The sequence below is a fragment of the Diplotaxodon limnothrissa genome, linkage group LG9 (genome assembly GCF_057381915.1).
Source record: "Diplotaxodon limnothrissa isolate DT_005_m linkage group LG9, D_limnothrissa_male_GT1.1, whole genome shotgun sequence".
Classification (NCBI taxonomy): Eukaryota; Metazoa; Chordata; class Actinopteri; order Cichliformes; family Cichlidae; genus Diplotaxodon; species Diplotaxodon limnothrissa.
The window spans coordinates 26,998,765-27,021,446 of record NC_140604.1 but is presented as its reverse complement, the minus strand read 5'-3'; the positions used below and the strand labels follow the sequence as shown (position 1 = coordinate 27,021,446).

General features: G+C 39.3%; 1 protein-coding gene across 2 annotated transcripts in view; it reads left to right on the top strand.

The window, feature by feature from the left end:
- stau2 (staufen double-stranded RNA binding protein 2) overlaps window positions 1–22,682 on the top strand; it is a 109,268-nt gene that overhangs the window by 13,908 nt on the left and 72,678 nt on the right. For both annotated transcript variants that reach the window (XM_085362417.1, XM_085362415.1), the window contains exons 6-7: window positions 8,023–8,182; window positions 13,698–13,805. In XM_085362417.1, the coding sequence (XP_085218543.1) occupies window positions 8,023–8,182; window positions 13,698–13,805 (268 nt within the window). The remainder of the gene's footprint in view (window positions 1–8,022; window positions 8,183–13,697; window positions 13,806–22,682) is intronic.

The following is a 22,682-nucleotide window of genomic DNA, read 5'->3' as shown; positions in this document are numbered from 1 at the left end:
TAATGCAACGGAGAGACAAACCAGTCGATGAATCTTGAACAAAAATCTATGGGAAAATTTTATGTCACTGAATGTGGCAGTTCTTGTGACATATTCCACCCCTTCCCCCCAAAAGCCAGTCATCTGCAGAACCTAGAAGCACTAGCCAATCATCTTGGCGTCGTGAAGCACTCTACATGCACAGTAGAAGTTCAACCTATGGGGCAAAAAAGCTTTTTGAACCTTATTGTGATGGAAAGTCACCAAGACTATTAATTGTTTCTTAGCAGAGTTTACTGGTGACTCTACATGGACAGCTTTTTCTCTCCCAGTTATAATGAAAACTGCCGTTATGGCTCCGTCAAGGGCTAAGAGTGGCAAGACTAGCTTTTAAGGGATGCTAAATGAACTATAAAATGAGAGCTTCAGTCTTAGGTCGACACTTTATTTTACTAAAGTTCTCTCACTGGACACCTGAGTGATTTGACACGTTGTTGTATGTTTGATGTTTTTATATTAAAATGCCACGAGATTCTAAATTCTATAACACTAAAGGCTTGACAGCAAATCTGTTTATCTCTGTCACAGTTGCCTAATGGAACCACTCACTGAGTAGCACTTATTGTGACTTTTGTGAAACTGACACAGATCCTACACACTCTCTCTCTCTCCCATTATTCCTTTCTGTTTCTGTTTGTGCTTTCAAAAACCTCCCTTTGTCTATATAGTATTAAAAACAAAATCTAAAGCCAGACATTGTTTTAAGCTACATTTTCAAGCCCCTTAACCAAAAGCTTATTTTTCATTTGTATAGATTTAGATGGGTTATAAATTGGTGTTAGGGAATAAACAAATGCTTTCCATTGACACTTTCAAAGCTCTGGGTGGTCTTTGGCTGTCACTGTTTTTGTCTAATGATCAACATAACAGAGAGCATTTATGCATACTGGACACTTTAGTGGGTACGCCTTGCTAGGTCTATGTTGGACCTCCTTTTCCCTTCAGAACAGTCTTAATTCTTCATGGCTTCAACAAGGTACTGGAAACAGTCCCCATTTTGCTCCATGTTGATATGATAGCGTCACACAAGCACTATTTTACCACATTACCTAGAAATGCTCTATTTGATTGAGAGGCCAAAATGTTCCAAGAAAATATCCCACTCTACACCACCAGCAGCAACCTGAACCATAAATACAAGGTAGGATGGATCCATGCTTTTATTTTGTTTACGCCAAATTCTAACCCTACCATCTGAATGTTGTGGCAGAAATCAAGACTCGTCAGACCAGGCATCGTTTTTCCAGTCTTTGTCCTGCTGTGCTCTTCTGCTGCTGTAGCCCATCTACATCAAGCTTCAACCTGTTGTGTCTTTTGAGATGCTCTTCTGCATACTTTGGTTGTAACAAAGGGTTTTTTGAGTTACTGTTGCCCGTCTTCTGTGGTCAGAGCCTCAGTTGTGTGCCTGATATAACCATATTAATAATAGCCGCTCTTAGTGACATCAGAAAGAGCCAAAAGTATCAAAACTTGTAGAAACTTTGGCTTCTATATGTTGATCCATTGATCAACATCCATCCATCGCATCCATCGGTATAACAGTATATATGGGAGAAAAAATAACCCTGAATTACCCAGCGGTTTTAGATGCATTGCAGATCCCCCTTAAAGAACTTGAATATATAATAAAAACGTCTGTAGTGTTTCATACAAGTTATTAACAAAAGAAGACATTGGCCATGGACATATTTGAGTTAAGCACCCATAATCTTTGTTTTTGAGTTTCATGTACAGGGGGCTCCAGAAATCATGCTTAATGAGCAATTAGAGCCAAAAAAATGCTTTCATTTGGAACCACTCCTCGAACATCATACTGGATCAGCTTCTCCCATGTGGATTAGTGGTTTGTAACCTCAGACAGGGTCCAAAGAAATCTTAATACACAACCTAACACCATGACACTAGATGTTTTGAAAACTGTGTTTACTTGACAACATGGGCTATTTTCTCACACCGCTTTGTATTTTGCATGTGCAATCGCGTGAGGCTGAAGGGAAGGAGAGCAATCAATGATGGACACAGGGAATGAAGTATGGAAGTTGGGAGGGAGAGAAAACAAGTAAAGGTCTGGCAGGAGTTTGGAAGAAAATGCAGCTGGTGGAAGAATGAGTCTGTCCAAGTTTTTGTATTTTTTTCCCCCCAGATCTCTGTCACCCTTTTGCTTCCAGTGCAGTCCCATCCCCCTTCAAAAGCTTAGTGTGTGTGTAAATGTGGTTCCATACATACCACTATTCATGTTTGTATGTGTGGTTAGCAGATCTTGGTATTAAAGCTCAGTGACCCTGGAAGACAAGTAGGCCAGTACCCTCCCTCATTCATGCTCTGTCATTTATCTGTGTCTGATTGGCCCACTTTTTTCTCATTGCAGCATTTTGTTGTAGCAGACTTGTTACCTTTTCATCCCATGTATAAGAGGAACACATAAACGATGCTTTACTTACTTTAAAGCTTTTGGTAGATGGGCTAAATGGAATGGGTCTCAGTATTTTTCCTTTGTTAAAACAGAGCTTTTTTGATTTTCCTTATTTTCTGTCATGACTCTTATAATCATTAATGCTCAAGTTATAAAAATAACAACATCAATGAACGTGCAAGTAATCTTTGATCTTAAAAATGCTCTAATGTTGAGTTTCAGGAAGTTTTTTCGAACCCTTTCTCCCAGTGATGTCAGTGAGAGTAGAGAGGGCCCATTATGGTCGCCACATTGGTTGTTTTGTGAGCCAACTGTGACATCACCACAGCCCTGCCACCATTTATACAGCCACCGAGGGCGCTCCAGACTTGCCGCTGTGAGCACAGAGGCCCCACCCACCTCCCGTTGAAACCTTCTGTTTGAGAGGGGCATCCAGTCAGATGAAAGCTGGCTAATAAGGAAGGTGAAGGATATAAAAGAGCTGGTTTCAAATAGTGGATGAAGCGAGTGTCTTTGTAAAGATCCACTTTGAGTTAAATAAGGTTTATTTTGAACTGTGAGTGAAGCAAAGCTACATTATTAGAGTCTAAGAATTATTCTGGAAATGAGCGTAATAGATTTCTTTCAAATCTGTAAAGCCCATCTTTGCTCTCACAATAGCTTTAACTCATCATGTCAGAGATTCCACAAGTTGTTGTAAATATTCTTTCTGGTGAATACTGACTTGACAGCGTCACTTCCTTTCTTCGGAGTCGTCAGCTGCATTTTCATGCTGTAAATCTTTTTTGTCTGCCATGTCCCAAAGGGCTTCTTTTGGATTCAGATTCTGGACTAAACTCATTGCCTTGTGAAATTTATGACACCGGTGTGAGGAAAACAGTTTTCCTTTCAAGCTGTAGTACAATTTAATATTAAAAGTAGTAATTTCAAGATGGTAAAGAAGTGAGAAGGTGATGCAACTTCTATTTAAACGCAAAACCATGATGATTGGTATTAAGGGGCTCATAATTTGCCACATAAATATTTCGCTCACCATTAATCACCACTTCCACCATCTTGTATTAATCTTATATTAATGTTTTGTTCTGCACTGTTTCCACTGAAAGTTATGAAGTGTACTTCCTATAAGAGGGCTGGGGGCATGGGGCGCACCAAATTAGGCTTTGTTAGTCAAACATGTTTGAAGAGAGTACGGGTCATCTTGTCTTAGCCGTCGCTCAACAGCTGATTTAGAGCTTTTATAGTAAAAAGACTTTTGTTAGAGAAAAAATACTCTAATGTGAAATGTGACCTATGACACCATACTGATACTGGCTAAAAATACTTTATCCCATGCAATACATGTTTTTTTAACCATAGTGTAGTGGTTAACACATTCAGTTAACACACAAAGGACTTGTGTCTCCTCCCTGCTTCAAGACGGGCCTAAATATTTATGCCAAATCACTAATATAGATCCATCTACTGTTGCGACCCCTTAGAAATAAGAGACCAGCCAAAGGAAGCTTTTTTAAAAGCATATTTTAAAGAACATGTGTGTTATATTTAAGACGCACAATCAAATGAACCCAGCAGCATAGATCTATGCCCAACTGTAAAAATGTTTTCAGAGCAACAGCTCAACACAGAATCAAATCTGCAAAAAAAAACAACAAATTCATCTTTCCACTGTAAATGCGTTCATTTATATGCAACATGCACTTTTATATAACAAACGATATTGTTGCGCTATATTTTCAAATAACTGAAGAACAGTTGAATGACATCATGATAGTGGAGTGTTTCTGAGGTCATGCTTACCTTTTTGTTTTTTCTCTTTCTGCCATCTCTATAAGTCCTTGAGCCATCTTGAATTACATTATTGATAATATTGATTTTTATTTATTTATTTATTTATTTATTTTTACTGACTGTGCAGAATTGATTTGATTAATTTGGATGATGGGTCTCGTATATTTAATGATGCCTAACTTGAAAAATGAAGGCAAGGAAAACTAGCTTTAAGTGTGATACATTTTTATTAAATTTCCTGTGGTAAAGGCTCTCTGACAGTGGTATTTTTCTCTGTGTGAGTGTGTGAACATATCGTTAGTGTAAGAATTTACAGATTTACAGGCAATGAAAACAAGTCTGTTACTGTGAATATAAATATACTGAGAAATAATAAAAATGTCAAGGTAGAGGCTGAGAAATCAGCTCATTTAGGAACATATATAACATATAACGATTTAGAGAGGAAATACTTTTCATGCAACTGAAAATGGTTTCCAGCTCAAATGTCACACTGTCATTTTTAGTGATAATTAATACGCCAAATGTCCAATTTCCCAGCAGGCCTGTGTGTGGCCTTGGAAGAAAAAAAACTAGAACCTTTGAGTGTATCTGTCTCTTTGTATGTTCAGACATAAGTCTTTGAATGATTAAGATGAAAAAGTAATATCACATGGCCAACATCAAAGAGAGCCGCAGGGAAGGTTGTGCCTTCAAAGTCAAATTCATTACTCACTGCTGAACATTGATGAGTTATCATTTGATTGAGCTGCAGCATTTGGGTTTTTTTTTCCCTTGAGTCATAACTAGATACGCACATGCACTCATCTGCGTCATCAGCCGACACAATTTTTGTTTTTTTTAATAGTTTTTCTCTTCCTTTTGAGAATTTTCCAAACATTCCCTCAGATGTTCTGGTTCAATTTGCTCTCTGTAGCAGTAATAACAACAAAAATAATGATTGATAACACAGACCATGCTGGTTTAGCTGAGGTGTTTCTCTTTCGAGCACTAATGTGATTTTCCTGCCGTGTGTGTGTAATTTTTTCGGAGTGTATATGTGCTCGCCTGTGTTCTTGGCTTACTTGCTTGTGTGTAAGCCACTACTTTCCCACGTTGTGGAGTCGAGTCTCCCACAGGCATCCCTCCACGTCCCCCTCTCTCTCTTCTCCCTTTCTTTTCTTTCCCTTTCTTCTTCTCTCCTTCTCTCCTTCAGTCTCACTCCTCTCTCTCTTTCTTACCCCTCTTTCTGTTCTTCTCTGCACCTGTATTCAGTGCTTCAGCCCCAGCTGCTCCCGTCTCAGCTCTGCGCTTTTGGCTGGAGCCCATGTTGCACTTGGCATGTCCTCTGAGACCCTGGGGCCACACTTGACGTGTGAGGGCCAGACAGGCCCCCGCCCAGGGAAGGCCCCTGTGGCCAGAAGTTGAGAGCAGACGAATGAGAGGAGGCCTGTGGGCTGGAGAAAGACCTGCTGGAATTCTGGGAGTAATATGCTGACTCATTCTTAGGCCTGCTGAGCAAGACATTAAGAAAATTCAAGACAAAAAAGGGAAAAAAGGGAGGAGAATTTAAAAAAGAAGCAATGTGTAACTGTAACAGATATGTTATCTTTAATCATTTTGAAAAGAAATTCATGGGGAAAAGCTGTAATGCCAAGTGAGTCATGTTGTTACACAAAGAGGTTCATGATTGTGACATTTGTTCAGATGCTTTGGATTGAGCTGTAATGTCAACAAACTCCAGGAACCTGTAACAGAAGTCTAACTTGTGAGTGTATAAAATGTTTTTAAACCCTAATCTGTGGCACAATCAGCCAAATATTTATACATTTTATCAAGTTTCATTGGTGAGTCGTGAAGTGTTGAAGTCAAAGTTATGCCTCTCCCACTCATTTCTTGTTAACTTGAACTAATCTCTCGGAAATGTTACCAAGATGGTTGCCAAATGGCTCGAATTTCTTCTAGGAGACCTTTGTGATGCTGTAAGTAATGAACGAATGTTTTTATTGAACACTGTAAAACAATTATCAGTGTTAATCTTAATGAAGTCTTCAAGTTAGATTTTATTGTTGGTTCTTAATTACATAGGCACTTGATGCAGTTTCCATCAGTTATGGTAAAATTGGAATTTCCAAAGTAATAACATCTTGGAACAAGGCAGGAGTCGATGAAGAATTTAAAAGTAAGAGCATGTTTGTCACTACGTCAAACACTTGGCCACAACTGTCCACAGTGAATTGTTTTTGACTAAGAAGGTACTTACGGTTACTCCCATGTTTCCCCAAGAGATCACCAACGTGGATGGATCCTAATATTTAATTTGGCACAGGTTTTGACGCCAGTTGCTCTTCCTCACCAAACCCAACCATTTATTCGAGCTACTGGCACTAGCACAGTAACTTTTTAAAAAATGTGTCTCCTCCCTATCTTAAACTGGGGAACTTTTGCAAGTAAGGTGAATTTTTAATGATGACACGGTGGAGCCACTGTAATTTTTGAGATTAAATCCCTGAAAAATATCTAATCCCCAAAAGGAACTGAAATAAAAATGAACTGAACTGAACTGAGGCCAGGATCCCCATATTGTGAACCCCAACTCATATTGTGTATACGGTAAATTTCAGTATGTTGTTAGCATTGTGATGTTATCATTAGCTTAGTGCTCCACTGTTGGAAGCTGCTAGCATGGCAGCTCTTTGTGTTGTTGTACTGTACGACACTAGATAATAAATTAATGATAACATAAGGCCTTGATACCTTTTCATTTAATAACGTGCATGTGTGCAGTTTGTTGAGACAGAAACTGCAAAAGTTTCCATTGCACGCTGATTTTCCTGTCCAGCATCATCAAGCTTCTTGGGTTTCCCCAAATTCCCACACGCACCCAATCAGTTATTTGGACTATGACACCAAGTGGGATGTTGCTCTATAGAAATGTGAACACAGAAAAAAGGAAAGCTGTATATCTCTAAAGGCAGTTTCAGTTTTCTACAACCAGTCGTTGTACAAGACAAAGATGTCACTGTATTTACTTAGTATAGATATAAAAGGTTACGAAAAAATTAAATACAGTTTGGGAACCAGACTCGAGTCAAGACCCATTTCCATAAATCTTAACTGCTCCTATCCATTTGTGTCGACCACATATGGTGTCTGTATGTCCTCATGAGTATAAGTGTAAATTGGCAGAGAAGAAAGTGAACAGCGCGGCGGATATTAAAAAAAAAACGTCTCTCTTCTCTTATTAGTTTTCCCACTATTTCTCTTTCCTTGTCCTCAGTCCAGCAGACGTTCTCAGCCCTTCTCCTACTGACCCGGGAGGGGGGTATCACACACGCAGACCTCTAAATCTGCTCAGTGACAGCTCAGTCCCACTCTGTCAGGACCCAAAGAAAGAGAGAATAATCTATGTTTGGGGCAAGAAGAAAGAAGAGAGGATATATGTCCCTGCGCTTTGTTTTGCATGCCTGAGCTGAGATTCAATAGCACTGCATTTTTCAAGTGGTTGGCCAACAGGCTATTGTGTAGTAATTGACCCTGATGAAGTAGTGGGCCTTTAATTTGGAAATGGTGTAAACGGTGAGAATTGATAACTTGGCTCATTATGTTAGAGCCAGTTCTTTCCCTAGCATCTGTTTTTAAAGCGGATGTAAACCTTCGCTTAAGGTTAAGGCGACATATTGATCGTTTAATGTCCTTTAATGTGCACTCCTGATCTGCCATATTTTGCACTACTAGTTTCGTGATACATCTTCTCTTCTTGCTAATGTTTTTTTGTGGGTTTTTTTTTTAAATTCCAGGTACCATTATCCTGTTCCTAAGATCTTCTATGTGCAGCTGTCTGTAGGGAGTCATGAGTTTATTGGTGAGGGACGCACTCGCCAAGCAGCCAGACACAACGCTGCCATGAAGGCCCTGCAAGCCCTCCGCAATGAACCCATCCCTGAGCGGCCACCACAGGTAAACATGCGGAAACACATAAAAACAGAAAGGTTACAATAACATTGCATATTTCCCAATGTTTAACCTGCACTTACTAAGTTCTACTGACTTCTGACTGAGTCTTATTGACTTACGGACAATTTTGGACAACCAAACTTGTGAATGTGATAACTTGAGAACAAGTTGATGGAAGATTTTTAATTCATTCCATAGATGCATCTACTGAAAGTCTCAGACAAGTTCCGCTCTCAGTGACCTCGACCTCAAGGTCATAGGTCAGAGGTCATGTTTTCAGAAAATCTTCTGAATGTGATAACTCAAGAAGGAAGTCACCTAGGATTGGTAAATGGACTGGTTCTCATATAGGGCTCCTCTTCTCTGAGAATTCAGAGCGATTTTATGCAACTTGCCTCATTCACCCATTCATACAAGCACTTTTTTTCTACACTTTTCCTATGTAAGTGCTTTCGAACATTCACACACCGATGCACGCTCCGGATGCATCAGAGAACAACTTGGGGTTTGTATTTTACCCAAGAATATTTGAAAATCGATACTACTGGTGCATCGAATGGAAGGCTGATGGGTAGCATCTGAACATTCTGTGATTGTCTTACCTGGATGACCGAGCATGCATCAAGACAGTTGTACTGCCAGGTACACGCACAGAAAATCATGTTAACTGTTGACATCCAGAGTCCATCCAGGACCTCATAGATTTGAAACAGATTCAGAAATTCCTTTACAAATAGTGACGTAGTTCTCAGAGTTCATATTGAAATTGTTGAAAGCGACATTGAACTTTACTTTGATTTGGTTCAGAAGTAGGATTGACTAGAGTTCAATGACTGGACAGTAGTCCTGTTGGTCTCGTCACTTTTTCTGAGAAAGTGTTTTCATTATCCAGTGTACTTTCTTTACAGTCTTTATCCTTATTCTGGGGAGTGTACACACATGGAGTTGGCTCGTACTTATATTTGGGCATGTTGAAATACACTGAAAAAGAATTGAAACTAGTGGTGTTCAGTACCATGAGTTTCCTACTAAACCGATACCAAATAAAAGCCCTGGCTGCTATTCATGATATAAATCTGATACCTGTTCTGCACAACAAGTATCACTGTCAGTATCAACGTGACGGGTATTGCTTTCACCTAGTGTAGCAGGACCTACTACAAAGGCAGTTTTGAGTACTTTAGTGGGTCTTTGAATGACTCTCTGGAGGTCTGGATGGATTTTAATATATAGATTCACAAAACCTTGCAGCTTTGAGAATCCTCAAGTTATAAATATTTATTCTGCATCAAAGTAATCCAGTGGTAGCTGTCAGTCCATCCGATTATAGACAACTTAAGGGGAACATTCGGTTAAACTGGCAAATGTAATTTTCTAAAATGTACACAAATACAACACAAATCAACAGAATTCAGCTTTGAGAGCTTTGTACATGCTTTCCAGCACCCACGAGCACACAGTCTTGGACATCTTATGGCTGCTTTCTAAGCTTTGGCAAAGCTAATAAACACTTAGATTGTTCCTCTGTTCTTTGGAGCCTCATCTGCAGCTTTCATCCTACCCACTGTTATAAACGCCTTCATTAATTAAAGGTGGAAGGATTTTTTCTTTATTTTGATTTGGTGTTGCTTAGAGGATGCCTCTAAATCATGTTTTGTAATATTTCTGCAGTTGCTAAGATGATTGCATATTCACCTTTCATCAGATTGAATCCAGATTCACCTCAGCTCTAATTACTCCAATGTATAATTTAAGCCCTGCAATCTCCATAGTTTTAGTTTGCACCTGGCACAGGGTTATTTTCTCTTCCCCTGTTTCTTTTTTCTTGTGCTTTTCTTTCTGCCTACTCCCAGTGTCATTGTACCTTTCCAGAGTTTCCCTCGGGCATAGCTGTTAACTGTTGTTATCATCTCCCACCGGAAATCGAATTACCCCATATCCTCACAGCCTGGCATCGCTGATGGTTATTCAAAACGCTTTGGCTCTTCTCACTTGCCTGCCTTGCTGTCTTGTGGCTTCGGCCTCCATAAATGAGCTCTTTGTTTGCTGCTGCTTCTGAGTCTTGATTTACAAATTGAGGAACATTCTGTCTACAGTATACGTCTTTCATTCTGTCTCTGCATGAGTCTGTGTGATCCTACATGTGTAAGTGGGCGCCCTCCGGCATAAAATGTTTCTTTTCACCACGGGCTGTCAAACCTTTATTTTGAGGAAGACCGCAGGTAAATATCAATGACACTGTAATTATACTGTTTATACACCAGTGGGGCAACAAGATATATTCCCGGGAATCATAAAACACCTGCAATTTTAATGATTAAATGCTTAAATGAATGACTATATCCCCACTAGTGAGTTTAGCTTTGAGCTAGCCTTCGTTTCTTTATACTGTGGTGGGAAATTGGGAAATAGGTGCAGTGACCTATTAGAACATGCAAACATGCAGGCCTGAACTCTCTTAGAAAAGCTTTCTTGTCATTTCTTTAAAGGCACAGTAAGTAATTTTTTTAGTTTCTTAATAGAAAAAACAGATACTATACTCATAAATATATGTTACCATATAAGTTACCTCTTTCAAAACAATGATGCATTCTCATAAACGTACTAGCCTCGAACCATGACAGAGACTCCACTGTGACTGTAGACCTCTCTCCTGACTCCCTCCATACATATTGACAGTGATGATAGGCCTGATGACTGTTCTTTTGTCCTCCACTTTATCAGTTTCCTCACATTTTTTTTAAGGAGATACTGCACAACATCCTGGAGTTGGGACAAGTGTTTGGTTAGAAGTTATTTGTTGGTGCAAAAAGACATGGGAAGAGGAAGTGTTTTTTGCATCAGGCTGCTCATAACAAATTGTTTCTTTGCTAAATTGTATGTTATGTGTAGATGCACATGCACTCATTCTTCCTTTGATTTAGGTACCAAATTAATTACACCTGAATGATCCATAGGTCAATGTTAAGCGTCTTAACAAACAAAATATTCTCTGAATAGGTCAGGTAAATTGTAAAAGCAGGTAATGTCCAAAGAAAAACTTTGAATTCGTCAAGACTGCTTTCAAAAATTACAAGAAAGCCTGGCTCCTTGAAACAAAGTTTAAAGAAATAATAGCTAGGGCAAGATTTTTGCACAGTTCTGTATATGCATGTTGCTCTGGGAAAAGTTAAAAGCTCAAGGTGCAAGCTCTGTGAAACAAACAAGCTTGCCTTTAATTTTACTGAATTTCATTTTCATCCTCTGGGAGCCCCTTCTTCCTATCCTTCGATGATCCCTTTTAAAATCAGTTGACCTAAATATAAAAATGAAATGTTTTTCTTCTTTTCATTGACAATAGATACTTCAAGGTGATTGTTAATATCTGAGACTTCTGTATGGGTTCTTCTTATACTTATATTTATATACTATTATATAAATAGATGAATTGCTGGAATCAGAGTTAGCCCTCTATTTGTCTTTGTCACTGGAAGGTTGCCAGGTCTGCTTAGTCATTCTGGTTTGCACCCAAACTTATCGAGCAGCTTGTTAATGCAGCTTTGAGATTAATTTATGCTATTAATCAAATATATCAGTGAAACAGAAACATGTGATCATGATAAATATGAATCCAAATTAGAACTGAAATGAGAGCAGTGGGAAAAAAATGAGATGTGCTCTGAGTCACTTTCAAGTTTCTCTCATGTCCGTGTCTATACAGGGCATTAAGCACATTAGATATGTATTGTATAGTATAGCAGTGCTTATTTATTAGTTAGCCATAGTTGTGACAAATAAAAAATAAATACCAAACAAATCATTGTCACCACCTTTTATTTTTTTAAACCTAACCAGCTCTCTAAGGTTCTCTTGAGGGAGTAAAACTGTGTCTTTAAAATGCTATTAATAATAATAATGGCATAAAAAAAGCATTAAATTGCCTTAAATTAAATTCTGATCCATTTTAAATGTTTTTTGTTTGTGTAGAGGGGGAATAAGTAGCATCATTGTGTGCTACTTATGCCCTCTCTACATATTTAGATCACGGGATGAGTGTCCATCCTTAAGGCCATGTTATTTTTTAACAGCCTTTACTCCAATCAGCAGCAAGTTAGCTTTGTTTTGTTTTCACATTAAATTTATTTCACATTTCTGTTCTGAAACTTACTTAATACTATGTAACAAAACTGTTGCTGTTTCAGCCTCAAGTTTAGTCCTCATTCTGTTTGAAAGGTCTAAAAAAGACTTTTTTACCTGCTTGCAGGTATAAACAATTTTCTACAGTTTACAAGTTCTTTCTCTTATCCCTGAGTTGAGTTCACACTGCTATGTCTCCAGTTGCTAGTCCCCGACCAATTGGCAAGTAGTTGCTGAAAGTTGCTGGCAATTGCTAGGCAGCAACAGCTGATTCATAAACCTGTGACCTTGTTTTTATGTTTATGATCAATATCACACTAATGTTACTGTGTGATTAATGCCAATCTAAGTGTCTTAGACCAAAATAGAATATGGCGTATATCTCAGCATAAGTTAGTCACACATGCCTCTTACCATCTGTATGTCTTTAACCCAGTGGGGTAGGTGCAGTAGGACTCCTTCCTGTGAATTTTAAGAGACCTCACAGTGTTAGTCATGTGCCATCAGGTCATGTACTGAGGCAGGAAAAGGAAAGGAGTCCAAAGGGAAAGACTGCAGTCATTCAGAGTTAATCAGACAAAAAGTGAGACGGCTACATTCATCAACAGATAGCACCAAAAAACCCCTTGTTGTGTGCCTGGTGACGTGATATCTGTGTTGCAAACTAGGTTTTATCATCAGCAGAGGATACTGTGATGACAAATTGAAAGATTTCAATTCAAACATTAATGGGAACGAATTTAAGAATTACTGTAAGTTGCTCTTATCACTAGCTTCGTAATTTCAACCGTAAGTTCAACCCAGAGCCGTCATATGTTAAGTCCAGAATTGCTTCATAGGTTAATTAGTTTTTGCTTTTGTGGGAGACAGAAAATAGTTTTAATTTTTAACGGTGAAATGTCATCGAGCCTGTCTCTTAGATATAAATGTGTGATTCTCCCCGTGAGCGCTGATCCTTTGATCTTAAGCTTTTCTTGTTCTCTAGTTTGTTTTAAGGAGGACACAGTTTACGATGTTCACAAATTATAACTGATAATTTAAGCTGGAACAGTTTTTCACTATAAAAATTTCAAATTTAATAGAAAATCAATTTAAGAGGCCTTCCAGTGCAGACAGAGGACCACCAGTCGTGTCCATGTAACCAAGTTTTTAATTCCATATCAGATAAGGATTGTCTCCAGAATACAGACAAGCTTCTCGTTGTGGCAGGTTGGCCGACGTCCACACTGCTGGTGTGCAGTTCAGTATTGTCCATGTTTGATGACATGTCAAACATTGAGTCACTGTTCATTGGAAATTGTGAAAATAAAAAATAAAAAATTCGTTATCATTTTACCATTGTATCAAATGACAGACCTTTGTTAAACATTTCCCTCTTTCGAATCTTGTATTTGTTTTCCAGAATCCAGAGGAAAAGGGGGAGACGGAGGAAGGCGCTGATGCCAGTAAATCAGAGATCAGCCTGGTCTATGAAATTGCCCTCAAGAGGAACTTGTCTGTTAATTTTGAGGTGAGAACGATATGAGAAATACCCACAAGGATATGTTCGTGCAATGTTATTATTATTGGTACCAAGGGGAATTGCAAGTTATGATCTTCCTTGAAGTAATTTCAGAAGGAATGCAGAATGAAGATAAACTGTGCAGTGAGATGATGTGTAAATAGTCGTGGTGTCCGGGGTTTATGTAATGTCAAAATGTGGGAAGTGTTTCTAAAATTGTTTTCATCAGTAGCCGTGTGAAAAGATAACATGCTGGAATTTGAAGGAGTCACGGTGGGAATCCTTCATTAATAATGCATTTTTTTATTATTATAAGGACGGACGTTTCCTTTACTTATGCGTCAGTGAGCTCTGTTATCTTAGTGAGACACATTACATATGAGAGTGTGTTTCAGTGCGGTTATGGAATTGATTAAGCATGTGGGAATGGATTCAGTGGTGTGGTGTTGTGACTGGTGACTCAGCTTAGCTGGTGCTAATCGAGTACAAACCCCTAAAAGACACTTTACTTTATTAAATCACATTTCAATCTAGACACCCATCCCTGCCCAGAAGGCAAAACGGTTATACAGCACAAGACTGCAGAGCTTTGTTCCATTATTTGAGTGCTGTGCTCTCTGAGTAGGCTTTATTGGTACAAACTTACTGTTAAATTTAACTATGATGACAAAATCACACCATTCAAAACTCTGCCTCTTAACTCGTTTGTTTTATGCTTAACTAACTTAAATTCGGTTCCTGAGTCAAGCTCATTGTACTGACTTTACATTGTATCTGATTGTTAATAGACTCATTTAATAAGGCTTTAAAACCAGGCTTATTTATGAATGAACTTTACTTACTAGCATCATCTGCTAAACCAAGCTTCAATATGTTATCAGAATTCTGCCTTTTGCCATTAAAACAGGGATTACATGTGTTTCTGAAAACCTGAGTAAAGGCACTTGGTAATTCTGTGCATTTGGCTCACTTTTGGTTTTACAGTTAAGGATGTGTAATCATTGTATTCAGGGATTTTCGTTTTTGTGAAGTACATTGTCTGTCATGTCTAATGCCACCTCAGGATGGGCTTTCTTGGCATACAGTAGTTTCTGTTTCTTAATCACGGCTGCTTCTGGGAAAAGCTTTTTGCATCAGCTGGTAAAACCCGACATCCAAAACTTAAAACATTGTTCCCCTCACATGGTCCACTGGATATGACCAGGATTAAGTTCCTTACTAGCTTTGCCCGACAAGATTCCTTTGGATTCTACAGGGAATCCTACCACATCTTTTCTGACCATTAGAGTCACAACACAACTTTTTTTTTTTAGTCCATGAAATCTAGTGTGTCCTTGTATGACCCTCTGGTTCAGTGCTCCTTGGCTTTCACCATATCTCAGCTGACTCGTCCAATATTCTCTCCCTCATCGCTCCCCACTTCTTCTTCTGCACTCAGCAAGGTGCCAAAAACAAGAGAGGCTCAGTTTACAATGTGTGCCCCCTCCCTTCCTCCACAGAGTTCCTCCCTTCCACCTCTCTTACATCAGTCCCAAAATTACAGAGGGCAGTTCCTCACAGACACTAGGGGATGTGAAGATGGGCTGAGAGGAAATGAACTGTAAGGAGAGGAAGGGAGGTAAAATCTTCTCACTGTGTTTACTTTGCTTGTTAATAAGAGTTTACACAACAGTGGAAAAATTATCTGCGAAGCTATCCAATCCTCCCTTTTTCCTTCCACCTTTCAACTTCTTTGTTAACAAAATGTATTTACTCACTAGGGTATGGAATGGCTACCCTGTGAGTCCTACCTTGCGTTTAACCAGAGGAATTACACTTACCTTCCTGGAATTGCTATTAATAATTTCATCCAGCTAAGTCTGGATTGACATGATTCATTATCTGTTATGTCTTTGTCACTGGCAGCAGTCATTTCACTTTCATTTTCAGTCCCTCCAAACTGGAGGCTGAGAGCAGCAGTTTTTAAAAGAAGAACATAGCCACATTCCTCCGAGCGGTCTCTCCTCTGCTCACTGTCAGTCTGGAGACAGACTGTTCATTACTGCTGTCTGATGAGCAGTAAATCAGTAAATATTCTCCATGTGCTTTCTCTCACAACACTTATTCTCTTTCACCATCTCCCTACATTTCTGTCAACAGTTCATTTTCTTTGACTATTTCACAAGTTACGAGTTGTGTGCGCTTTTTGACAGCAGCGTTTAGCTTGGTTTGTTTGGTCTACCCTCTACTGTAAAAGGATATCATTATTTAAATCAGAGGGATCAGGTTCATTTTTTTTTCTGCGCTACATCAAGCAAATGTTGAAGTGTCAGATGGCAACAAACAGTAATCAACAAATTATTTATTTTTAAATAAATGAATAATAAATAATTGGAAAAGCATGTGATTACATATAACAAGGCATTTGAATCAAGCGACAAACTCTAGGGATTGAACATTAATGCAGAAATACAAAACTTTTCAGTCCCTCCAGTGGCCTCCTGATAGCTACCCCCCACCCCTCCCATCACAGACTCCCATTTGTCTTTGGTAATTCAATGTTGAACGTCTTTGTTTTATTTTCAGCCATGAAAATAAAACAAAGACAAATGGCCACACACATTTAAAAAAGAAGAAGAAAAAAATACTTTAAAAAGGGGAAATCAAAGAAATAAGTAAATGAAGGGAAAAAAGAAACATCCGTCCATCAATTTTCTTAACTGCTTATCCAGTTGCTGGAGCTGCCATTTGGCGATGAATGGAAAGAGGACTGAAAAGAAAACCCGGATACAGTTAATCGAGTTGAATCACTTTACAATAGAGTTACCTTCTATTTGTGTCACTTACATGTGAGAATTAAATTATCCTGAAGCACTTGAACCCCATTTTCCTTATAAAAAGACAATCATATTCTCACTAGTTTACATTTTTCGGTAACACACTGATGAAGTGTCACTAAGTAAAAGGATAAACTACTAATGAAATTGTGAATGTAACCCAATTATTTAAGAATTACACAATAAGATATCACACTCAGTACTTTGTTTGAGAAACAAAAATAGAGAGCACTTTTTGATGGATCTCCCCTCATTAAGAAGTAATTTGTTAAACTGCCGCTAAATTAAACGATTGTTCCACTGACAAGTTGACTTGAACCGGCAATTTTCTTCAGAGTAGTCACTGGTGGCAAGACTGTTAGCGTTTGATCTGTTAAGATTGACGGCAGTCTTTCTAGACGTGGAACTCCATAAACCAACATACTAGATAATAATTAAAGATAAAACTAAAGAAAAATTACAAGCACAGAGATTGAAATCTATCCTCTCCCTCTCCTTGCATAACATACATTTCTCTTTCCCTCATAGCTTTCATTTCTCTTGAGCAGATTCACTTTAATCCCCACTCTTAGATGCAGTATGTTCTCGCTCTGCCAGTATGCTGTGGTTGGAGATCAAGTGTGAATTACTAAATTACTTGTTTTTATGGATTTCATTTTGCACACTTAGTCCATTAAATTCCAACTAAGTTGACAAAGTTTAGCTTTATGTCTTTCCTCTTTACTGAATCTTCTTTGATGCACACCCTCGTCTAACACACATAGATGCGTCCCACATAAAACAGTAATGGTCATCTCTCATGTGAATGCCTTTCACAGAAACCATGTTTTCACATCAGCTCATCCCTGCCCTTACTGTTGCATGAAATTACCCGTGAGTCACTGTTAGCGAGTGTCTGCTTTCCCATCCCTCTGCAGCGATGAGGGTCGTTGCCACCCTGAGAGCCAGTTGGCTCATTTAATCCCCCCGTCAGGCAATATCAAACAGATGTCAGCATCAAAGAGGAACCAATCTATAAATCACGGCTTGTGTGTTGGATCGGAGGCTCCTTTTCCAAGGAGGACACAAGAGAAGAGGGTCCGAGCCAAGAACCACCCATCTTACAAGAATCAGCTTCCCTCAGGGCTTGTCCATCCACCACTCATCACAAAAGAGCCTTTCTTCCCTTTACCAGTCCCTACTATTGTCCTACCCTGCTCCCATAGCCTCCTCTTCTAGAGTACCTGAGTTCTCGCATGCTCAAATCCTCAGACTGCTCAGGGTATTAATGTCTCCACGCGGAGCTGGAGACATGATTGAATAAGAACAAATAAAGAGACAAGAATAGATGGGATTTTTAAAAAAAATTCAACATTGAATTACCAAAGGTTTCCTGTATACAATCTGATCCTTGTCATTAGGTGGCAGACGGGTGTGTTTGTCTATTTGTTTGCATGTATGTGTGTCTGACTGTGCGTGTAAATGAATGGAAGTGCTGAAATCCCATCGGTGTGGCGCAGATCCCGTGTCGTCTGCCAGGAGACTGACTGCAGCTTGTCTGCCGCCATCGTGTGCCAAGAGTAGGTAAGATAAGATAAGATAGAACTTTATTAATCCCTCGGGTGGGTTCCTCTGGGAAATTCGACTTCCAAAAAGCACAGCAACGACCGAAGTTACAGTTACAGAATTGTTATATATATATATATATATACACACACACACACACACACACACACACACACACACACACACACACACACACACACACACACACACACACACATATATAAATACAGAGACAAATATAAATAAAATATACAAAGGGGATAAATAGAATAAATAGGAATAAAAAATAAAAATACAAGTGAATTGCACATTTCAAGTATTGAGTCTATTGCACTGTTGACTATTTACAAAAAGTATTGCACAAGGTATTGTACAGTGAGGTGAAGAGGCACTACAGCTTAGTTGTTCCCCCCTCCTTTGTCCTCCTGTCTCCCCTCCCTCTCCCCTCCAGAGAGGAGTTAAACAGTTTGATGGCGTGTGGGACAAAGGAGTTTTTAAGTCTGTTAGTTCTTGTCTTGGGGAGAAGCAACCTGTCACTGAACAGACTCTTCTGATTGTTTATGGCCGTGTGCAGAGGATGCCCAGCATTGTTCATAATGTCCATCAGTTTCTTTAATGTCCTTTTCTCTGCCACTGTCACCAGAGTGTCCAGCTTCATGCCGACCACAGAGCCAGCCTTCCTGATCAGTTTCTCCAGCCTGCATGAGTCCTTCTTTGCTGTGCTGCTCCCCCAGCACACCACAGCATAGAAAAGTACTCCAGCAACCACTGACTGGTAAAACATCCTCAGGAGCTTCCTGCAGATGTTAAAAGACCTCAGCCTCCTGAGGAAGTACAGTCGGCTTTGGGCTTTTTTATACAGGTGCTCTGTGTTGCATGACCAGTCCAGTTTATTGTCCACCCACAGCCCGAGGTACTTGTACTTGTTGACCACCTCCACCTCCTCCCCCTCTATCTGAACCGGCAGTGGACCTTCTCTGGACCTCCCGAAGTCCACAACCAGTTCCTTAGTCTTTGAGGTGTTGAGTTGCAGGTGGTTTGTGTGACTCCATGCGACAAAGTTCCTCACCAGACTTCTGTACTCCTCTTCCTGATCATCCCAGATACACCCCATGATGGCCGTGTCATCTGCAAACTTCTGAATATGGCATAATTCAGAGTTGTAGCAGAAGTCAGAGGTGTACAGGGTGAAGAGAAGAGGGGACAGCACAGTTCCCTGTGGTGCTCCTGTGCTGCTGACCACAGTGTCAGACGTGATGTCCTTCAGCCTGACGTACTGTGGTCTGTCGGTGAGGTAGTCGGAGATCCAAGCCACCAGGCAGGGGTCCACCTCCATCCTGTTCAGTTTTTCCTGAAGCATACAGGGCCGGATGGTATTAAAGGCACTGGAAAAGTCAAGAAACAGTATCCTGACCGTGCCTTTTCCCCCATCCAGGTGTGAGTGGGCTCTGTGTAGGAGGTACAGGATGGCATCCTCCACTCCGACACCCGCCTTGTATGCAAACTGTAGTGGGTCCTGGGCATGTTGTACCTGTGGTCGGAGGAGGTTGAGGAAGAGCCGCTCTAGAGTCTTCATAAGATGTGACATTGAATGCGTAGATATATACGCATTGTCTCATACTTTTTGTTGACTTGCCATATGTCCATGTAGGCCACATTTGATCTCGTTCTTCCCATTGGTGACTTTATGTTTTCAATTTAAACAGCACAGATGAATTATAAGCAAGTGGAACACTTCTGGAGGGCTCATGCTCCGGTATTTGTGTGAGTCTGTCACTCTGAAAAACCCACAAAAACACCTTCCTGAATGACAAAGAGGATGAATGTAGTTACAGAACATTGACTTTTCTCTGTTAATTAATGTAACTGCTGTACACATTCAAAACAAGAAATAGTAGATTTCTCACCAAGAGTTAGATGTAAAGATCAATGCCCCTGTAAGATGTGTAAATGCTAAATGGACTAGTTCTATCTGCTTTTTCTACTGCTCTACCTCCTGAGCTACAGCCATCCCCAAAAAAGAGTGAAACATTTAACTTGGCTCTGTCCAATAGTGACAAATTCTGCCTGCCAAAACCAGCTCATTAATTAATTGATGTCATACCTAATTTAATCAGTATGAAAACCAAAATATTGTCTCTTTCTTTTAAGTTTTCTGTTTATGGTGATTATGTGCCAGAACATTTCTTGACTGAGTCTCTGCTTATTCACTAAATGTTAAAGACTTGATGTTCGGTGTGATTAACAAGGAGACACAGAAGGTTTGAGTGACAATAGAACTGAGAAGAGGTTAAAAGGTTTCCTGTCTTGCACATCTGATTATTTGTTACAACAGCATCAAAGACTTGTCTTTTACATATAGGTCCTTAGGTATTTGTAAAAATATGCTAAAGGTGAATTGACAGTCACTTTTGAGCCCTGTTCCCTTGTTTAATCATGTCATACTAACCAGATAAAAAGTCATTATTGAACTTGCATTTGGTAACTGTTAAAGATAAACCTTCAATAATAAAACTCTACGAGTGACAAGTCCCCAATCTGGTACTTCTGAAAAACAAGCACTGACCATCTTGGCAACACCCAAAGATCTGAAAGACTGCAGAAGACAACTTAAGGAGATGATTGCAGAATATTTTCAGTGTTTATGAAAACCCCTTGATCGCATCTAGCCAAGTTAAGAACACTGTTGAGGAGGCAAGCTTATCGTTGTCAAAGTGGATTTCTCACCCCAACCGGTCGCAGCAGATGGCCGCCCCTCCCTGAGCCTGGTTCTGCCGGAGGTTTCTTCCTGTTAAAAGGGAGTTTTTCCTTCCCACTGTTGCCAAAGTGCTTGCTCATAGGGGGTCATATGATTGTTGGGTTTTTTTCTCTGTATCTATGAAGCACCTTGAGGCGACTTATGTTGTGATTTGGCGCTATATAAATAAAATTGAATTGAATTGAATTGAATTGGATGAGTAAATAAATGGATAATGGCCCCAGAGTTTCTCAGGGCAAAGAAATAGGATATTCCTGAATTGACCGAGTCAGCCACTGGATGTCAACCCAAGATTTATATTTAATTTGTATTTAATACTTTAATACCTGATTTATATTTAATACTTTTTATTTATTAAATGCAAAACTGAAGACAAAGAGACCCACAAACAAGACACAAGTGAAGATGGCTACAATAAAGGCCTAGCAGACCGTTGCAAAAGAGGAAACAGCATTAGGTGATGTCAAAGGGCTCCAGACTTCAGACGTTAAGTCATAGATTTTACAGTAATTTAGGGCTTTTAATGGTGTCGTTGAACTTCTCTCTTTCTAAGGTAAAGTGACTGTAGAGCATGCAGTACATCTTTTATTACTTTAAAAATATGAATTGGGTGCACAAGTTTATTTATTTATTTCGGATTTTCTGTAATCCACACAGGGTCAGAAGTAGACATACATAGTCAGATATGTACCCGCCCCCAGTAAGTTTTGGTTAAATGTCACTTAGCAAGTTGGACCTTGACTAGATACTTTTAGTAACCATCAACAAGCTTCTGGCATAGTTCTGTCTGGACATTTGACGACTCTTCTTGGCAGAATTGGCAGAGTTCATTTAAATTGGTTTAGTTTCCTGGCACGTGCCCTGCTTTGAAGCATAGTCCACAAACTTTCAAAAGGGTTGAGGTCGAGGCTGGAACGCCGTTAGAGAAGCTCAATTTTAGCCATCTTTATCCATTCCAAAACCAGTTTTGATGTGGGTTTGGGATCGTTGCAGGAACAGCTATCTAGTTAATTTGATTTGAGGTGAAGTTGAAGAATTTGAGGTTGTCCTTTTCTTGATTATTCCATCCACTTTTTTGCAATATACCAATACAAGTGGCAACAAAACAGCCCTGGAGCATGATGGTTCCACTACCATTCTTGCCAGCTGGTACATTGTTCTTAAATTTTGAAAGCGTCACCTTTACTCCTCCAAACATCCTCTTGTCATTGTGGTCAAATCTACTGCCATCATAGCTCAGTCTTTGTCTCGTCTGACTATAAAACCTTTCATCCAGACCTTTGCAAAGTGGTGACACATCTGAATAACTTGTATTTATGTATTTTTTTTTTTTTTTTTTAATTTATGATGATCTTGGAATCTGCAGTTGTTTAGAAAATGGCTCCCAACTTGTATAAATCTCCAGTTCTCAGAACTACTGAGTTGCCTGGACTTTCCCATTGTTCTAAGTATTGGTCAATCTAATGAGTGCTGTACAACAACTTCTTTTTATGCGGAAAGAAGAAAAGCTACCAGTTGTAGTCAATCATGATCACAAACAGTAAGTTAGTAGGGCTTAGCCTTGTTAAAAGATTTAATAAGTGGATTTGTATTTTTACTCGGTTGTATATCGCATTTGTATTCTATTTTTATCCTATTGTATATACTATTTTATTTTATTCTACTCTAGTCTGTACAGTTTTGCACAGTATCTTATTCTTATTGTATTCCTGTGTTCTCTAATTTTTGGTATATAACTTTGCACTGTCCACTTTCTGCTGTGACAAA